The sequence below is a fragment of the Terrapene carolina genome, unplaced genomic scaffold, assembly GCF_002925995.2.
Source record: "Terrapene carolina triunguis isolate 2854851 unplaced genomic scaffold, T_m_triunguis-2.0 Scaffold130, whole genome shotgun sequence".
Taxonomy (NCBI): domain Eukaryota; kingdom Metazoa; phylum Chordata; order Testudines; family Emydidae; genus Terrapene; species Terrapene triunguis.
Window position 1 is genome coordinate 6,999,105 of NW_020664481.1, and position 20,347 is coordinate 7,019,451.

General features: G+C 42.4%; 2 protein-coding genes across 3 annotated transcripts in view; both read right to left on the minus strand.

The window, feature by feature from the left end:
- The window catches only part of COL9A3 (collagen type IX alpha 3 chain), a 66,674-nt gene extending 63,221 nt beyond the window's left edge, over window positions 1-3,453 (minus strand). The window contains exons 1-2 of the mRNA XM_026652913.2: window positions 3,187-3,453; window positions 1,875-1,943 (exon numbers count right to left, since the gene is read on the minus strand). Coding sequence (XP_026508698.1) covers window positions 1,875-1,943; window positions 3,187-3,252 — 135 coding nt within the window. The 5' untranslated portion in view covers window positions 3,253-3,453. The remainder of the gene's footprint in view (window positions 1-1,874; window positions 1,944-3,186) is intronic.
- A 5,436-nt stretch (window positions 3,454-8,889) lies between these two features.
- Window positions 8,890-20,347, minus strand: part of OGFR (opioid growth factor receptor) — a 13,577-nt gene continuing 2,119 nt past the window's right edge. Inside the window, exons 2-9 of one of the 2 annotated variants that reach the window (XM_026652865.2) lie at window positions 19,250-19,330; window positions 16,884-16,931; window positions 15,749-15,811; window positions 15,329-15,416; window positions 13,845-13,923; window positions 13,233-13,299; window positions 12,713-12,861; window positions 8,890-11,479 (exon numbers count right to left, since the gene is read on the minus strand). In XM_026652865.2, the coding sequence (XP_026508650.1) occupies window positions 9,991-11,479; window positions 12,713-12,861; window positions 13,233-13,299; window positions 13,845-13,923; window positions 15,329-15,416; window positions 15,749-15,811; window positions 16,884-16,931; window positions 19,250-19,330 (2,064 nt within the window). In that variant the 3' untranslated portion in view covers window positions 8,890-9,990. The remainder of the gene's footprint in view (window positions 11,480-12,712; window positions 12,862-13,232; window positions 13,300-13,844; window positions 13,924-15,328; window positions 15,417-15,748; window positions 15,812-16,883; window positions 16,932-19,249; window positions 19,331-20,347) is intronic. The other variant, XM_026652866.2, reaches the window with a different exon arrangement.

Sequence of the window (20,347 nt, forward strand, 5' to 3'; positions counted from 1 at the left end):
TATGGTATCTTTGGATTATTAAAATCAAAGGACACTAACTTCTGTTTATGCGGGAAATTGTTTAGTGGGAACCGCACAGTATTTGGAACATAGGAATTGCCAGACTGGGTCATACCGGTCATCCATCGAGCCCAGTCTCCAGTCTCTGACAGCAGCCAGTAACACCTGCTTCAGAGGAAGATGAAAGAAACCCAGCAGAAAGCAGTAACAGAACAGCCTGCTTCCAGGAAAAGTTTCTGCCTGATCCCCATTAGTCTATGAACTGAAGCTTGAGGTTTATACCCGCCCTAAAATTCTTGGTCTTCTTTTAATCCTTATCATCATCACTCTAGATTTTGTCGTTACTCATAGAAATATCCAACCCTTTTCTGAATCCTGCTAAGCTCTGGCGTGCAATGATAACTTGTGGCAATTAGTTCTGCAGGCTAATTGTGTGGAAAAGAACTTCCTTTGCTATCTTTCATTTTAAATGGCCTTGTTCTTCTATTACAAAACTTCAGACAGAAGTTCCCGACCTACCTTCTCTAAACCATTCATTATTAAAAACAAATATAAGATTATTTAGTAAAATGGTTTCCCTTAGTCTAGTGAACACGTGGAGGGAAATGGCTGCAAAACAATGATGTTTTCACTGTGGCCAGCCTTGCAAAATGGTCATAAAAAATTGCAATCACAGGCACAAAAGCTACTTGTTCACCCGTTACAGGATGCAAAGGAATAAACCTTTTTTTAGCTTTCTCAGTCAAAATAAACTTTCTTGCATGGGAGGAATAGAATTTTGAAAGGCTGCTTTTAAGGCCCCATGCTGACACTCTTACTCATGATGAGTAGCAAAATTACTCGACAAGTAGCTCAAGGAGTAAGGTGCTACTCAACATGAATGAAAGGATCAGAATCTGATCCTTAGTATTTGAGATATGAATAGTCTCCTTTGAGATTACCTGAACCGATTTTAATCCACTATGATAGGTGTGGAAGACAAGCCTGTCTTTATCCAGTGGGTATAAATTTCAATTCATTTCAGCGGAAACTTCAACTAAAAGAAATAGGACAAGATTTCCTCCTTCACTAAATTCTGCAGGAGCCGAGATGCTAACCCTGCAGTCAGGGGGAAGGGTTAATAATAAGGAATTAACCACCAAAAAAAGTATTCCCAAAGATTTAATTTGCCTCTTGCTACAAACTAAGGACATTTAAATTCCAAGTGGAATCAATGGGCCAGATTCTGATCTCCATCAGACTGGTGTAAAACTGGGGTAATTCCATTGAAGACAGTGTAGCTAGAGTGGTGTCAAGCCAGTGTGAGTGAGATCAGCATCCAGTGTGGTGTATTTAATTCGGCTTTCTAGGGCCTCTCCGGAGAGCCAGGTGCTTGACACGTTTTAAAACAAACAATTGTCTAATGGTATAAAATCCACAGTATTGCACTGAGCGTGCAGTAACAACACCCAGTACAGTAACTGCTGCACTAAACCCACTACTGTCCTCCACCCTTTAACCTGCATCTTTGCAGATGCCAGAGAGAAAGTGTTGCAGGATGCCCGGAAGATTAACAAATCCCTGTTGTACACACTAGCTTTGTCATAAACTCCCACTTGGCACTGAGGGCTTGATCCTGCAAGGCGCTGAGCAACTCCTAGGCACTCAGCACCTCCAGACGTAACTCAGCCTCAGCAGGACAGAGCCCCTTGGTTTCCTTGCCTACGGCACATGGGCTGTTAATTCGGTCCCTCTGAAGTGCTGCCCAAATGCCTGGAGCCTCTCTCTGGACGACAGGAGGACTAGAAGAATTCCTCTATGAAATGTGCCCTCCCCCTTGCTCCACCCCACCTCCCTCCCCCAGCTCAGCCTGCCGCCCACTGCTCAGCACTCACATCTATGCCTTCCTTGCCAGGTGATCCAGGGAGTCCTCGTGGTCCAGGAGGGCCTCGTGGTCCTGCTCTCTGGGAGGGATGGGGAGAGAGAACGGAAGAAAAAACACACACAGTAGGTCACAGATCACAGCGCAACTCCAGCTCCCCTTCTCTATCCATGACAGACTCAGAGGAAGCAAGACTCTTTCCAGACTTAATTTGCTAAGAATCTGAGCACATCCTCGGTGCTTCCGTGAGACCCAACCCATCCCCATTCAGCAGGAGCTGTTTATTGAATGGGAAGCTTACAGGGAATCATATCTGCCCTTGCTCCCCGAGTGGCTGTTCCCAGTCACTCACAGTGTAGACACAGAGAAAAGGCAAAGGCAAGTTAGAATAATCTGTGCATGCGGTTGGTATTAAAAGTGACATTCACAACCAGGCAGCAGAAGAGATGGAACTATACAGTTAATGTCTGAAGGAAGGCACAGCTAAATGGACTTGAGTAATTGCCCATCTGAGCTGGACAGTGTGTGGGGGTTTAGCTCTTAGGGGTGTGGGAGAAGTGGGGATCCTATAAAGGTCTGCTTTGTGGAAAGAGCTCCAGAGAGTACCTTGCAGCTTGAGGGAACAAAGGTTTCATTGTGGAGCTAGTTCTGCTCACAGCAGATGAGGGTCAGCTCAGAATTCCTGAGCCAGGCTGCAAAAATTCCTTCATTAAGGCAACGAAAAATCCTCCCCCCGAGAATTTTCCTGAACGATACACACTGGAAAGTTAACACCACTACAGGGACGTTTGCTACGAATACACGTAGCTTCACCTGAATGAATACGAATTAAATGTGCTTGTTCCCAAACAGGTCTCAAAAATAGATCAACTAGGGGTGGGAGGAAGAAAAACCCTGAATGGGATGAAGAGGTGGAGCACAGGGGATTTTTATTTAGTGGGCAACTTTGTCTTTTATAGTAAAACAATTTTTTCCCCCCCTAAATCACCGTTTCCTTTTCCTTTTCCTGAGGCTTCTCCGACACGGCTATAAACCAAACTATGAGGACAATTCTTTTACACAAAGTTTAAAGTGGCAGTTTCCATAGGACATGAAGTAAACCCCTACCAGGAAACACTTCTGCTCTCTCCGCTAGGCACCTAGCAAGCAATAGGCTCTCTCAGTTTGACACACAAAACTTTCGATTTTAAATGAACAGCAATTATCTGGCCTGCTGCCATACGGTGCACATTTCATCCTGCTGCTATGAGACCCTCTGCTCCTTATGTATTTTTTCCATCAATAGCTGGGATTTTTGGCCATTAGAAGTAAAGGCACATTCTTACCTGAGCTGAGGATGAGGCTAGTAGTTGAAAAAGAAAGAGCAGCCCAAGAGCTGAGAATCCAGCCATGGTCTCCACGCTCTGCCTCTCTTCAGTGAAACTAGCCCCTTTCTCTGCTCCTGGCTCCAATGGTTCTCTCCTTCACCTCTCAGATCTCAGCTCCCGAATGAGCCCCTCAGTCTCCAGATAAACCTGAGTCTCCAGCTGGAGGGGGCAGAGCTCAGAAGCACAGGCAGGCGAGAGGGGCTGAGCTCAGAGAGAGAGAGACCAGGTTTCAGGAAGGGGAAGGTGGGGAAAGGGGGGGGGGCAAACTGCAGAGTGGCACAGTCAGTTATGAAAGGAGGCACACATTCATCGCACAGGCAGCTCAAGCCAACTGCAAACAGGGAGGGGACCTTTCTAACCGAGGAAAGGCTGGCCTTGCCTTAGCTAAATTGTCACTCAGACAGATAACCCTAAGGAGACAAAATTAAAATCCACCATCCCTAGACACAGATGTTACTTTGGTCTCATCTAGGCCAGTGAAAAGTAGTTCACAATTCACTACCAACTTAGTACTAGATGGATGAAAGGTAACAAAAATGAAGACTTAGTTAATGTCTGTGGATTTTTATTTTTGTGGAATAAAGGCAGGGATCCCTATAAAGGCACGAGGTCAGGGCAGAGAATAGGGCTAGTATCTTTGCTTCATTAAATGCTTTATCAGCTACGGATTTGTGTTCACCTGTGCTTTTTCTTGGAGACTCAAAGAGCATCTGGTTGATTTTTGTGTGCACTTTATGTGGCATTGAAGAGACAGCCGGCATAGTGACAAGAAGAGCAAAGAAGAGGAATGTAGGAGAAACCCTGAGAAAGCCACAGAAAGCTGAAAAGATTAAAACAAAACTTGCCTTTGAAATATTTTCACTACAGGCATGTGACACTGAGAAGACGACAACAATCCAAAAGTAGATTATCTGAGATGTGAGCATATTAGCAAGGCTCACAATCCTACAAATAGCAACAGAGAGTCCTGTGGCACCTTTAAGACTAACAGATGTATTGGAGCATAAGCTTTCGTGGGTGAATGCCCACTTCAATCCTACAAATGGCTCCATGTTTCCCTTTACGTGTTAATTCAAGATGATTTCATCCAAAGAAGGGGACTGTCTGTGAAAATCGTGAAGTGGAGATGCACTGGGGAAAGAGACTCATTGCGATTGAGGGGTCAGAGATGCTCATTACGATGCAACTGCACTCTAGCTCTTTTCCCTTTTTGAATGAGAAGTGAGTGTGTTCCCGCTACAGAATAGAAGAGCCTGCCCACCTCTCCTTATTCCATCTGCCTACCAGAAAGTTGGTAGAAAGCACAGAGGAGGGAGCTGGGGACCTAGAGGTGGGGAAGGAGAAATGCAAATGCCTTCAAAAGCCATGACTGTGCAAATTTCAGAAAGTGGATTCATGGCTTTTCTTCCCCCTCCCCTCCAAGCAACAATGCACTAGTCTCCTAGCATGACCACTTGCTCCGTCACCCCAGAAAAGAGATACAAACATACAGTGGGTTAATGTGACATTTGTCTCTAGTGGAGATGACGGGGGCAAAAATCTGTGCATATTACAAATAGAGATGGTCCCCCCTCCAACAAAATATAGCAAAAATGTTATGTTTTCATTGTTCCAAGCCAGAAACTCCACTCGGGAACCAATAGGCAGCAAGGTCCTGTGCTCCAAGTGAAATACACTGATTAGGTGAGCTGCCAGGCTATCTCCTTGCTTCAGCATTTATTTAAGGTGGGGTTCAAAAGCACCTTGCCATAATCCGCGCGGGAGTTATCAAGAGGGCACCTGGATGGTCACCTCTGTTGCACAGCTCCACGGGCTCTAACCTCTCCCCTTGCTCCATGGTGTTTGTGTGGGCTAGTACTTAAGGTACAACTATGGGCTGAATGACCTTGTAGCAACAGAGGGAACCCATAGGGAGTTAATACATCTCTAAGCTATACCAGCACTGATGCTGAACCACCTCCATAAGCAATTTATTCCAGTGCTTAACTACCCTGACAGGAAGTTTTCCCTAATGTCCAAGCTAAACTGCCCTTGCTGCAACTGAAGCCCATTGCTTCTTGTCCTAGCTTATGAAGTTAATGAGAACAATTTTTCTCCTTCCTCCTTGCAACAACCTTTTATGTGCTTGAAAACTGTTATGTCCCCCCTCGGTCTTCTCTTCTCTGGCCTAAACAAACCCAATTTTTTCCAATCTTCCTTCATAGGCCATGTTTTCTAGACCTTTAATCATTTTTGTTGCTCTTGTCTGAACTTTCACCAATTTGTCCACATCGTTCCTGAAAAGTAGCACCCAGAACTGGACACAATACTCCAGTTGAGGTCCAATCAGCATGGGGTAAAGCAGAAGAATTACTTCTCGGGTCTTGCTTACAACACTCCTGCTAATACATCTCAGAAATGATGTTTGCTGGGGGTTTTTTTTTGAAGCAGTGTTACACTGTTCACTCATGTTTAGCTTGTGATCCACTCTAACTTCAGACCATTTCGCCAGTTTGTACAGATCATTTTGAATTTTAATCCTATCCTCCAAAGCACTTGCAATCCTCCCCAGCTTGGTATCATTCACAAAGCTTTATAAGTGTACTCTCTACGCCAGTCGTTCCCAAACTTTAAGAACCTGTGAACCCCTTTCGCTAAAATGTCAAGTCTCGTGAACCCCCTCCTAAAAAATGAGTATTTCCAGGGATTTTCTCCTTTACCTGAATATGAATTATAAAAGCAGTGATCTTGGTAATATAAAATTTGTTTTTATGAGACACTGTTTATTACACACTATTCATTGTTAATTATTATTTATCATTACAGTTTTTTTTATTATATTATGAAAATGGCAACACTCTTCCAAGATCTCACTTTCATAGCTTGTATCACTTTGAATAAGCCTGTTATAAGACAAGGCTCCTATGTTTCATCAAGGAGTATCAGATGTGAAACAGCATGAAGGTATTTAAGAAGCCAACTCAAAGAGTTCCTCCTACACAAGCATTCAGATCTTGAGCAGTCCAGGCAAACAACGCATGTTACAACAAAGCTTAAACTTGTTCTTCATAATAATTTTAAAAACAATACTAGCTGCCTATTTAATTTTAAAAATATCAAAAAATATCCACCTCCCTTTCCATTTCTTATAAGGAGTCTTGAAGTTTATATCTCCTCAGTGTGATAGATAGGCTTGCTTTGAGCTGCTTAGCTCTTGGAAGTCCAGGGGCTCTGGGCTGCTGGCCCTGTGCTGCCCAAGATCCCTAGGGACAGTTCTGTCCACCATTAGGGAATTTTTTCCTGCGAACCCCCTCTAACATTTCACGAATCCCCTTTGGGAACCACTGCTCTACGCCAACAGTGGGCAACCTGCAGCCCATCAGGGTAATCCACTAGTGGGCCGCAAGACAGTTTGTTTATATTGACCGTCCGCAAGCATGGCCGTCCACAGCTCCCAGTGGCAGTGGGTTCCCAGGCACTGGAAGCTGCGGGCGGCCGTGCTTGTGGACGGTCAATGTAAACAAACGGTCTTGCGGCCCGCCAGTGGATTACCATGACAAGCTGCATGCGGCCCATGGGCCGCAGGTTGCCCACCACTGCTCTACGCCATTATCTAAATCATTGATGAAGATATTGAACAGAACCAGAACTGATTCCTGCTTTTAATGTAGTGTGTGTGTGTGTGTGTGTGTGTGAGAGATATATTCTATTATGCCCATTCCTAGAGTAGCTGATGCTAATTATCTTAAAGTCAATTGGCAGGAATGGCACATTATAAAAACCTAGAGCAACAGCCACAGAAAGTGGCATCCATCTACGTATGGCTTCAGTCTCCACTGCCATAAGTGAGCACCTTCCCAACACAAACATTTATCTTCACAACAGCCCAGGATGGAGGGAAGCATTATCCCCATTTTACAGGTGTGGAACTGAGGCACACAGATAACCTGCCCCAAAAGCCTGTGATGGTCTGGAAAATGAAGCCAGGTCTTCCTGAACCAGAAGGCAATCCTTCCTTTGCCTTCCCAATGTAGCAGTAAAGATTATTCTGCAGCATCACAGACAGCATCTGCATAAAAATTTTGTATCTATTAATTACACACTTATTTTGCAAGTTAAATTTATCATGCCACAAGTGAGACTAAAGAGATAATATCCCTGTCTGCATGGCAATTAGGAAAAAGGAATACTAATTTCAAGCTCTATTAGAGAGAACACTTAAAAAAAACAAAAAAGTATTGTTTGTACTGGACAAGACACCAGTTTAAGAAGTTATGCTTCAGCCTAACAGGATTTAAAAACAAGACAGCTGAAGGGCGATCCACTTCTGTTCAGGCCAGGCAAAGACATGGACATTGGTGAAATTTGGGGCAAATTGGGCCAGCCAGCAGTTCAGATTCAGGGGGTATCACTCCTCAGATAGAAGACAGGCATAGGTGCCAGGCTTCCTATCCTATAAACAGTAGCTTCTGGAGGATTCCTAGTTATGCACAGTTATGTTAGAGCAGACTGCTGATGCACAAGTTGTATGCTTGGGAGAGCTGAATGAGAAATAGAGAGGGGTAAAGTTTGTGTGTGTTTATAAGGAAGGGAACTATGAAAAGGGATGAATTAGGACAGATCTCACTGGATCAACGAGGCCAGAACCAAGTTTAGAACACAGTAGATTACCCACAAAGAAGCTGCAGATCCCTCCCCACCAAGAGACGTTTTTCAGCTGTGCAACAGCCTGCAAGTTCCTCAAAACAGCCTCACAAGTGAGAACTTGGTAATACACTCTTCTTCCTCCTCATGTGAAAAAAACACCCACAACTGGTTTGCATTAAAATCATACTTTAATATACATTATACTGAGATCTCATTTAAAACTCACCACCATACAAGATACGCAAAGTGGGCCATGTATGAACATGTCCAGTGAGACCTTCGTTACTTAAATAAAAAGACAGCTATAAAACTGTACAAAGTCTTTCATAAAAAGCAATTTTTTCCCATGTTCTCTAAACACTGAAGGTCTTTAGTTAGTTTTACTTAATATTTAAACACAATTTGTTTTTCTTCTAGAGAAAAAAACACTTTAACAAACGGGTTTTAAGGCCTTTACTGTGTATTACTATAAGCATATAAGCCCTGACTTCAACGAGACTATATGCGTGCTTAGAGTTACACATATGTGTAAATGCCAGGTTGGATCAGGGCATACAAGTTTTGAGCAGGCAAGTCACAGATTAAAATCCAGAACAGTTAAAGATTCTTTGCTTAACAGCTGGAACACGCAGAAGAAAAAACTCTCTCTGATAGGATGGCTGACCTAAGCTGCAGCAATGCGCTACAAAAACCAAATGGTATTTAAAAAACAAACCAACCAAAAATAGAACCAGAGTTTAAATGAACATCAAGTCCAGTCTTTTCAGCTGCTGCATTTTTTCCTCCTGCTTGGTGAAGCAGGTCCACTGCAGTAAATACCTTAATATTTTCTCCTACATACAGCATTACATTGTATGATGCTCCTTTACGCTAATTGAATTCCGTACAAGGCTGATGTGCACATTATTAACATTAAGTGCAAGTTAATATCTATTGTTACTACCATCTAACAACATTAGTGCTGGTCAGTAGGTGGCAGGGGCTGACAAGAGATTCTCATGACGCCTCTGGTTTAAACAAACAAACAAAAAACAAAAACAAAAAAAACAACCCACCCCTCAACAGCTATGATCCCCGACAGTGCACACGACACACTTGGGACAGAGAGACAGAATGCTACTGGCACAACATGTGCACAAACTAGAAAAGGGATTAAAATCATCAAGGGTGAAAATCTGCACTAGGGACAAGGGAACGGTAGCCTGATGAAAACTGCATTGACAGACAGTTAAAGGACTCAGAACCAATGAAAAAAGTAGCATCTGAAAAACCATCAGGGCTCCACAGAGAGAGGAAAAGGGACTCCCAGGAGGGCAGCATTCTCTTTAAGCAATGCCTCATTTGTATTTTATTCCCCGCCCCCTTTTCTCTTAGAGACTGGTGGGTTTCCAGTCTCCGAACAACCCTTGGAAGAAATGCATAAGTGACTTGTGCTAGGGCTAGATGGAATTAAACCCTCAACATCTCTGCACATAGATTGGAGAAAAGCCCCGTTAAGGTTAATATTTGTCAAACATTTTGACTGTATAGTTTAATCAATGACTCTCGTATGCCAAACTAAATTCTTAAAATTAGTAACTTACCAATGGAAAGGCATTTGCATTTTCACATACATGAAATCTCGCTACCTTCACCCCTTTTGCAAGCAAATATCAGCAGAATGGGGGACCTTTGCCCTCAAGGAGCAGAAAAGTACCAGGCTTCAAGTCGGACAAACACTGCACAACCAAATTGGTGTCTCCTTAAAAACGGATTTCAACAGAGTCTCACCAAGATGATCAACAGGGCCTCACAATGGCCTTTGCTAGGGAGACAACAAATGTAAAAACTCCCCATTGTTAGTGTGACAGTTTCCAAAGTGCCCAAGAGGAGTTACCTGGTAAAAAAAGAAAACCAGAAACCAATTGGTTTCTTCTACAAACATCTGTATTCCATGGATTAAAATCACTTATTAAATAAGAGCTTTGCTCTTCAAAGAGGTTAAGAGGGGAAATCCTTGCAGATAGTCCAGCATGTCAGATACAAACGGGAACAGGAAGAGGCCAGGGGCTTTTCCCTACGAAGTTGACCAAGCAGATTTTTTCTAGTTAGGACAACCAGAGGGGAGGGGAGAGATTGAGTTTGTTCTGGATTGTTTTAAAGGAGACGTCTTTTTCCACATGCCTTTGGAGTCCGAATCCCTGTTCCATGCTCCTTGAATTCAGGACATAACTGTCCTTCCTCCGCCCCTTGCTCTGGTGCTATTGCAATGTTTTTGCCACTCTCTGCCATTGTCTGCTGATCATTCAGTTTTGCTGAATCCTCAATGCAATCAATTTCTTGTGCTACATTCCTAGCACTGACTTTTTCAGGACAAGATTCCACCACACTCTGCTGAAGACCCTCTTGGCCCCGGTTCTTGTCTGGGGTTTTTGTTTCCCCTCTTGCATGGACATCTTCTGCCCCTTCTTTCTGTTCTCTGTCGTCTACCTGGCTTTCACTTACTGTTAGAGTTTCATTACATTGGTGCGCTTTTTTTTGTATTTCTGAATTTGCTTCACGTAGCACTGAGCCACTGCCTGCCAGAGAAGGCAGACCAGGCTCATTAGTCTCAGAACCAGGCAATGAATTCACAGATGCACCTTCAGCACCATTCTCAGTTTTCACATTAATTTCTTCCACAACCGTGTCTTCCTCACTAACTTCTCCTTTCTCAGCCCCTGTTGCTTGGACGTTGCAGGTAGTGGTGTCCGTGTCCGGGTTTATTGCCACATTTACAGTACTGTTTTCTGGCATTGCTTCATCAACTTTTCTTCTTTTTACAGGTGCATCAGATGACTCAGACGCCTTGAAGTCTTCACTACTGACGTCACCTTCTTCAGCTGTTACTTGGTCACCCTTTTCTGGCAATGCTGGAAGAGTCTCTGTGGTCTCTTGATCGATAGCAAATTCCCCTAGGTTATAAGAGATCTTCTCAATATCAGTGGGACTTTTCAATAGCCCTGTGCACTTTCCAGTTAATCTGTTCATCTCAAGCTTTCTTTTCTTGCTTTCCTTTAGGCATTCACTCTCTGCTCCATCCCTCAGGCCCACAAGGTCCTCACTCAGAACCTTCTCTTCTAGCTGGGAAAGTGAGGCTTCTTTCTCTTCTACGTTGTCTCCTCGCTCTGCAACATACATGGCATCACGCTTACTTTGTTCCTCTGAGGTACATTCATCAGTCACCTTGTTGGTTTCTGAGTATGCAGCATCTCCAACTTTCTCCTCCCTGTTTGGAGGATTGGTTTCGTTCTTTCCAACTGCTTCTTTATCTCTGACTGATTCCTTCTCTTCCTCAGCCTTTTGGCAGTGCTGAGACTTTAACGACGGAAGTTTATAGTTCTGGAGTTTCTTATGAGGCCCCCATGCAAACTTATCCTGAGGTTTAAAGTGCATCCATGCATAGTGTATCAGTTCCCTTCGCTTCTGCTTGTTTCTGATGGTGAACAGGAAGTAATCCAAGGCACTTCTCTTAACGTTTGGGAGTGTTTGGTAAACAAGCGTCTCTGTTAGGAAAAAGTTAACCAGGCGTACTTGATAGTGTTCATACCCCATCTCTCCCAGACACTTCAGAATACGAGTTATCCGCAAATTGTTGTGACTAAACCTAAGACACAAACAGGAAAAAAAAAAAAAAAAAAGAACTGAAGACAGTGAAACAGGAAAATGGTATCTTTAAGTGAAAGCAGCACAGTACAGGGTCCCACTCTAACCCAGACAGGGTAGATGTGCTGAACATTGTTAACTACAAACAAGTCTTTACTGGAATCTTTAAGGGTAGATCACATTTAAGCCAGCCTATTTTAAAAGCATCTATTGCTGTAATATCTAGCCTATCTGCTCTGGCTTTCAACAGTGCTATCCCATCCTTGTCTCAATATTCCAGTTAACTCTGTAGCAGAGATTAAATGATATCCGAATTCCAGAATGGGGGGTGGCTTCCCCACTGCCATCACTAATGTGCAGTTCAAACTACAAAGATACGTATTGGAAAAGGGATTTGCTATCGCCAATCAATGTATGACAATAAAACCTACAAAACCACTACTTTGCTTTTAAGTAACACTTTTCATCCAAGGATCTGAAAGCATTTCACAGGCATTGAGGCAGCCTTATAAACACCTTAGGAAGCATAGGGAATTATTCTTATTTAATAGCTATGTAAATGAGAGGTTAAGTGGCTTGTCCAAAGTCACACATAGCAAGTCATGCTCACTGCCAACAACAGAACTCAGAAATTTGGACTCCAAATTCCCAGCGGTAACGAGGATCTTCACTCTTAATTCCCGTGATCATTTTGTTTTCAAAACCGAACTTTATACACTCTTCTCAGCATGTCTTAAAAGAAGTAATCCCTGCTGTATACTGAGCTATAGGTGAAAACTGTTCCAGTGGATTTTGGAGACTACAGCTGCTTGAGGCCCATCTCACTGAAGAGTAAACTTGTATGAGACACAAACTCCGAGGCCGCAAATATCAGAGTCTCTAAGCCTGTATTACAGCCTTAGGGAGACTCAGATGGAAACCTACCTTTCAGTTAGTAATGCCAAAGGAGGAACACACAATACACATGTGGCTCACAGTGGGACAGCTGTGGCCTCTAAGCAGTTCAAGTAATTTAAAATAATATGAAAGATGCTGACAGGCCTCCCAAGCTATAGCCAGAATAAGGACACCTAAACTCTTGGCTAGTTGGCTCCCAGTTTTGTGGTCAGATCACTCTACTTCTGTAACACAGAAAGCCTTTGTATCTCTGTACACAACTAATTCCTTTGGTTTCATTTGATTTTTCTTTCCCAAGAGTGAGGAATAAAAACCAAACAGTATAAATGGGACTCACCGATCAAGGTTGCGAAATCTCTGACGCCAATTTTCTGCTCTTTGCACTTTCCCCGTTTCTTGATCGATCAAGTTTATTCCATAAAAACCCAGCATGAGTTTGTAAGCTCTAATGAATCTTTGCATAACTTCCTTGGATTTCTTAAAGGCCTGAAATGCACAAAAGACTCCAAATTTGCGTGTATGGCAAAAAAAAAAGATTTTAAACTGTCTCCATCAGTGATTTAAGAGGCCTTTCAGTTACACACAATGCTTATAAATGGCTATTGTGTTAAGACACACATTTGGGATCTTCCTGGTTATTTCTTGCTTATATCAACAAACCTATAATTTACTGCTGAAGACACTTGAGGAGCAAAAAGATCATCAAAAACTGCATTTAACAGTCATTGGAGCTGGCTCCATTATGGTGGGGAAGGAAATGGAGCAACCTTACATAGTATAGGGCAAACATTTACCTAGTTGAACCCCCAATGCCTTTCAAGTATAAAAGGCTTGAAATAAAAAAAAGAAAGTCACACCTGAATTTCTTTACATGTGAGAGGCTTTGCACGCCAGTTCATCCCACGTTCACGCAAAGGAAACAACCTGAAGGGAAAGAGATTTGCAGATTAGACAAAATAGAGATCACATTCAACCCAGCACACATGCTCCTTAAAAATAAGTTAACAGAAATGTCTCCAAATGCTGTAGATGCCAAATACAGTCCTCTTCGAGAGGACATAACACCATGGAAAAGACACGGAGTTTAGTCTGTAACAGTCTAAGTCACACCGCGAAAAGTCATTATACATACTTGTACTATTAGCAGTCTTAATTGTTTATCTGTCTGGGTATTTCCAATTTAACCATCACCACAATCTCTTTGCTCAGTACCTGGTTTCCAGACATACTGCAGCTGGGGATTGAAGACTACTGACAGAGCTGCAAGGGAAATATTCAGGATACCCAACCCTCTTGTTACTTTCAAAGAAAGTAACTGACTAAAATAAATCTCACAAATTTAGAACTCAAGAGGGGCCCAAAGTTTTCTGAGAAGCCAGCCACAGCAGCTCTGAAGCAGCAAATTCTTTGAGACAGACATCAGAAGAGAATCATTCTAAGAGACATCGCCTTTTGTAATAATTATTTACCATTGTATATAAGAATGATTTTCTTCCAGAGTCTCGTAATCCTCCTGCCAAGCTTCAAGGAGCTCATCAATAAATAAGCCTAGGTGAAAAAAAGAGTGGGAGGTGAGAGAAGAAATCGCAGCAAATGAGCATGTGTCAAGTTAACGGATTGTCCAGGAGATGGGATATAGTTACAGAAAACAGGATCTGTCTCACTGTCTTCAAAAGAGGGCAGGGTAACCTACATAAAAAGAGCACTTTCAACAAAATGACAACCTAGTTTCCTTTCCAAGGGACCCTAACAGAGTTATGTTTTTAACAGCATAGGTTTCTGCATAAATTGGAGTGCAGGCTTTAAGGAAATGCCATTCCTGAGAAAGGGCCCAATCCTGCATTCCTGTGCATAGTCAAATAACTGCGTATTGATAGATTATTTTCTAACAAACCAAGCACCGTAAAACCCAGAAAGTAAAAGCCAGGCTAGCGTTATGATCTGCTATCACACAACAAATTAGGGGTAGATTCTCCAGAATGAGTCTGCTGCTACTTGAGGCCTGATCTTGCAATGACCCAAGTACATCCTACGAGGTAGCGAGCATCCTCAACTTCTACTGAAGTCACTGGAAGCTCAGCACTTTTCAAGATCAAGCCCTACGAAGGGGAGAGAAGCCTTCTAGTACTTTTAGAGTCTCACAGTCTTGAACGAAGACTGAAATCCCAGAGAGCACCATAGCTGGATCTGGAAAGACCCCAGAAAAACAGCATCCAGACTTTACAGATGCTTACGTCCGGTTAAACACTCATCTCATTTCTTGGTTTCAGATCAGTGATGGAACGTTACTGTTTTCCCTTCGGATGGCAGCTCTTGTCATTTCACTTTCGCATATGCCTGAAGTGAAGGCACCTTGGAGTGAGAATTCAGCACACAGGGAATGGGCATGAGGGAGAGCTGGATGGCTAAACACTCATCTAGAGAGCTGAATGTTCACACCCACAGCTCAGCAACAGGTTCTAATCCAAAGATATGAAGTTAGTGTGAATGTGGGTCTAAAGGCATTAAAGTCCTGCTGTGGGAAGGCGCCTAGCGGAAAACATTTTTAACTGGGTTGCCAGAATGGCTTGTGGGCAAATATACTTTACTACAGAGGGGCCCACCAGGTATTCTGCCTGCCCCAATCAGTTAATCTTTTAAAAAGCAAAGAGCCTTTCAAACTGCACAAACAGAAGTGCACACGGTGATTTACTTCTGCACATGCCACAGAGCGAAACAAAGGAAAGAACAATGACCAAGGAATTGGCTGCATTCTGCAATTTAAACGGGAAACCCTGATTTACATGTATTTGTGCATCATGGAGCTAAGACAACACAAGGCAGAGCTCTGGCAGACTGAACACAGGGCTGGGAATCAGGAGAGCTGGATTCTATTCTTTCCAATCAGTGGGATACCTTGCAAGCTCACATGCATTACAACTGCACATACGGGAGGTCCAGGTCAGATACGTACCATGAGGCAAAAAGTGAATTTCATTTTTGTAAAAACTTAAATTCCACATCTCCTCCTCTTCAGCATCAGGTTCCCTTTCTTTCAAACCCTTCAGAAGAGAGAGACATTAACAAGCAACAATGCATTAAAACACATACATAATGATCTTCCCCATAGTTCTTCTGTGTTGCTAGCAAGGCTACCAAGTCTGAGAACAGCAGTTGGGAGCTAACAGCTTGTTTCTGAGCCAGCAGGATGTAGTGAGTACATCCTGGTAATTGGATGAGGAGAAGTGAATTACTTTATCATTATTTTAATATTCCTCATCAATCTGCCAATTTAAGGCTGATAAAATGACATCAACCAAGCGCCCCTTGCGTCTATCATGAGAAGAGGAAAAAACCGCGAAAGACAGGAAGTTCATAAATCTTCAGCCTGTACCGGATAACAATGCCTGTATCTCTGCATATCTTTTGCAGCTGTCCAGTTGCGTCCAGTCAAGAACTGAAGGGAAGAGGAAAGAGAAATCAGAGATCCAGAACAAAAGCTTCCCAACAGAAAACATTGTTTTGCCATGTTTCTTCTTGAAGAGTTGGTTACTAATGATGCTGTAAATGCTGTTCCGGCTAACGTGAGAAACTCTGGCTAACCTCAGCCTCTCCTACAAATATTTCCCATTACCCCCCATTAATATCCACCACAAAGTTCTGAATTCTCATCTCCCCTGGCAGACCAGCTGAGGATACATCTATGCTTCAGCACCCATTCTATCATTCTGATTGTTTCACTGCATCCCTGAAGGTACCTTCAGGCTAAGACAGCTTGACATCATCTCCTTTATTAACTCAGCTTTTCCTTCCTTCCCGGCCTAATTAACCAGGGTCAGATGGTTTGCTTGTATGAACTTCTGCAGAGTTTTTATTTGTCTTTTACCCTCGGGACTGGCATCTTCACTTCTCTCCCTAGGGCAGGTAGGATCGAACCCCACAAATCTTACCCTTGGACAGTAGGAAAGACAATGCTAACTGGAATGAGGCCCAAATATCAATACCTTATCTAGACTAAGATAAAAAGTGCAGGTTTCTTAAAGACATGTTAGCATCTGGCCTACACTAAGACTTTAACAGGTACGTTGTATTTTTCCCACTTTAGATGGTCAAGGAAGCCCTACACAATAAAATACAAATTTCCTTGTTAACGCTAAGTTTTTAAAAGGCATAAGCTCACTTGTTTTTTGTTTTTTTGTTTTTTTTTAAATAAAAAGGATACCTTTTATTGTAGCCTAGACAACTGAAGTCCACAATTGAAGTCCAGATCTCATCTCCGCACATTTTCCAGGAGCAAAAGGGCTACTTAAGCCCAACTGCAAAATATTTAGGTGGTCACTCCCTAAGACTATTACTAAACTGAACTCTTCCACAGCTTAGAGTGGAAGAGAAGCAGCTGTGCATCTAGCAAGCAGCAATGCCGGTTTATGTAAGATAATGTAGCCAGGAGTCAAGTGAGTTATTTAAATATATTTCCCATCATCATTATCTATATCTTTCCAAACAGGCAAACACTGTTTTAATCCTACCTCAAAACCTCTATAACCAATTGATGAGACAGCTGGTCTTCTTTGCTCCTAAAAATAAAATAAAAAAATACTTTAACATGAGACTTAGGGAGACATTATTGAAACCAAACTTCAGTTATATTTTAAAAGAAAAATACAGTTCACTCATCCACATCAAGAATGAAGACACCCCAGTAACGTTTTACTTCTTTCAAGTCAGTCACTTCAGTGACAAGTTCTATTAGTTATGAAGTTGCGTTGTTTATACTTCAAATCAGTATTAAAAAACCCACAGACAGTTGCCACCTGATTCTTTTCTCCGATAAGCCGATACAAAATCAGGAGCAAATCTGCTGAAGTCAATGAAATTACACACTGGGGTAAAGCAGCCGCAAGTGAAAGGAGAATCAGGCTCTAGAAGTCTAAGATGTGTTTATGAATTTAATACAGTGTTTAGACAGAAATCACCGGCGAAAGCGTCACTTTCTCCTTGCCAGCATCACATAGAAGTGGGAGTTATGAGAGTGACATTAAATAACTGACTTTTTTAAAAAAAGCAAATTATCCTTTATTTTTTAAAATGTGGATTGTGTTTATACAAACCTCAATGACAGAACTGCCATTAAAATATGCAAGCACCAGAAAGATGCAGATAGGACGCATGCAGGGTGCTGGGCACTCTGGCCACAATCCATCAAGACACTTCAGCACATGGTCTAACCTTAAGTGCCTGGAAAGTCCCATTGATTTCAACCAGACTACTCGTGCAGAAAGGGCCTGATCCAAAGATTTCTGAAGTTAATGGGAATCTTTCCATCAGGTTCAATGGATTTGGGACCAGGCCTCAAAGTGCATGCCTGGATCTGGCTTCTGGTGCCCAGCACTTTCAAGAACAAAAACTCTCCCAATTTTTTTGTAACTATCTGACCATTATAATTTCCTCCTCCTGTCTGGGAAACAGAGACTTTCCTGCAAACAGTCAAATATTGATCACCGTCCACTGCGTTATTTAGGGGGAATTAGATTATGTACCAAATGGTTTGTAGTCAAGAGATTTCTCTGTCCAGTCCCATCAATTTTTAATAATAAAAACACTTAGCATCTATCTTCCAGGTGTTGTACTCACTTCTGTTTTAGACACCTTTGGAAAAAGGGTTTCCCACAGAATAAAGCCATAAATAAAGTCATTTAAAAAAATCTTGAACATTTACACAAATTTCCCCATGACCCAGGGAGGAGGAGGCTACATAAATATTTAAAATAAACAGATTGCAAAGTAGATAAGCATTATTCCCATTTTACAGGAGATGAAACAGACAGATAAGTGAAGGGACTTGTCCAGGCCAGTCAATGGAAGGACCAGGATTAGAACTCAAATTCCTGGTGCTAGGGAGGCCAGTACAGTTGTTTCTTAGGGTGTAAACACAGATTGGGATTTCGCCCTATGAAATCCAGCTACAATCTTGACTATATGATGTTTAAAATCCAGGAGTGAAATCCTGACTCCTCGGCGGTCAACAGGAATTTTGCTATTGATTTCATTGGGACCAGGATTTAACCCCAACTGTCTTGTTTGCATTTCAGACTCTTCTGCTAGATCAATATCCCCTAACACAATCAGGTGTCATGAAATAAGAGAAGACCAGCTCCAATTATGGAAAAGGATTAGGTCTGCACGAGACAAGAGTGAATCAAGATAGACAGAATGCAAGTTTAAGGAAGCTGACTCATACGAAGTAGAAGTGCAGCAAGTAAGTCTTGTTTAGAAAGCTGCTGGATCTGAGACAAGATTGTCCTCAAACAGAGCATCATCAGACAGAGCAACAGCAGGCAAGCAGAGAAGGCATACCCAATCCCCTGCCCTGGCATTCCTGGGGCCAAGCTTCCATTCAGAGGTGTGTGAGAAAAGCAGAGAACAAAGCTGGAGGATGTGAACAAGAGCTAGCAAGAAAGAAAGGAAGGTGCAGATAACTGCAAGACTCGTGTAAAGAGAATGTGGCCAGCATTCTAGGAAGAGCAGCCTAAGCAAACAGAGGTTTCATCCTCACATAATTATTTGAGGATGGGACAATGCAAAGTCAGTTTTGTTGTTAGAGAGGGATGTTGGTGCAATGGAACATGAAGCCTGCTATTCTGCAGTAGAATAAGCAGGTGTTAAAAAAATTAGAATAAAACCCAAGATTTTTATGACAAAAAATGCATATTGTTTTATAGGAGAAGCTAAATGTGATAAAAAATTATCTCAAAACATGTCCACGGACATCTCCAGTTATGAACAAACAGCGTTTTTATAGTGACGTACAAAAAGACATATGATTTAGGATTTGGTTTCAGCCAGTTGTTCGAAAGTACGTATTTAAAATAAAATAAAAAAAAAAATCTCTAACCTGGGCATCTGAAAGATTAAGCTCTGAAAGAACTCTCCTCAAAAACATATATGTCTTCCTGAATAAACAATACCATCTAGACTGAAGAGAAAGGAATCTAAGTTAGTTTAATAGGAGCAAAAATAGGTACTTGTTTTGCAAACTGATCAGAGCTCTTTGCAGGTTGCAGATGTGTGTAAAATGAATGGTGAGAAAACGTAGGGTTTTTTTGGTATAAAAGAGTTCTCCCATTCTCCTCAAAGACTATTGAAGACTTTGCTTGAGAGGGCTAGGAATACATTTATAAAGGAAGAGTTAATGTTTTTAGAAGTAGGGTGCTGATATTTTGGGGGTAAGAACCTGCAACATCCCTTTAAAGCAGGCTTTGAAAAATCCATTCATTGGTGCTGAAAACAGGCTGTCTTTGCCTTTGCTTCCACTTAAACTATGTACAGCACCAGTTCAGCTGCATTTGTTATCAACAACAGGTAATTTTCTTAGCATGGAAAAAGGGAAGAAAGGAAAAGAAGCAGGGTCTAGTCCATTCCACTTTCTGATTCCTCTGCATTAGCACAATCCAGAGGAATGTTTGCTTGTTTGGGGGGGGGGGGGGGGGGGGGAGGAAGAGATGCTTTTACAGGAATAAAAATTGATTTGAAGATTTGTAAAAGTTTTTTTCCTTTAAAACCAAAACCTACATTTAGGACTAAGTTTGACTTGACAGCATCCCTTTAACAACAAGTAAATAAAGTTCTTCCACAAGGACACCTTCTCTCTGCAAATGGCATTTCATGGAATACTACAGGCACTTGAGACTTAAAGTCCTGGAACTAGATTCTGCAAATGGATCTGCACAAGCAGTGAAGTCAACAGAACTCCATGCTGCTGCAGTGGTAGGCATGGGCAGATTCATTTACAGGATCTAAATCAGGGGTCGGCAACGTTTGGCACGCGGCTCGCCGGGGTAAGCACCCTAGTGGGCCAGGCCAGTTTATTTACCTGCTGACGCGGCAGGTTCGGCCGATCGCGGCCCCCACTGGCTGCGGTTCGCCGTCCAAGGCCAATGGGGGCGGCGGGAAGCCGCGGCCAGCACATCCCTCGCCCGCGCCGCTTCCTGCC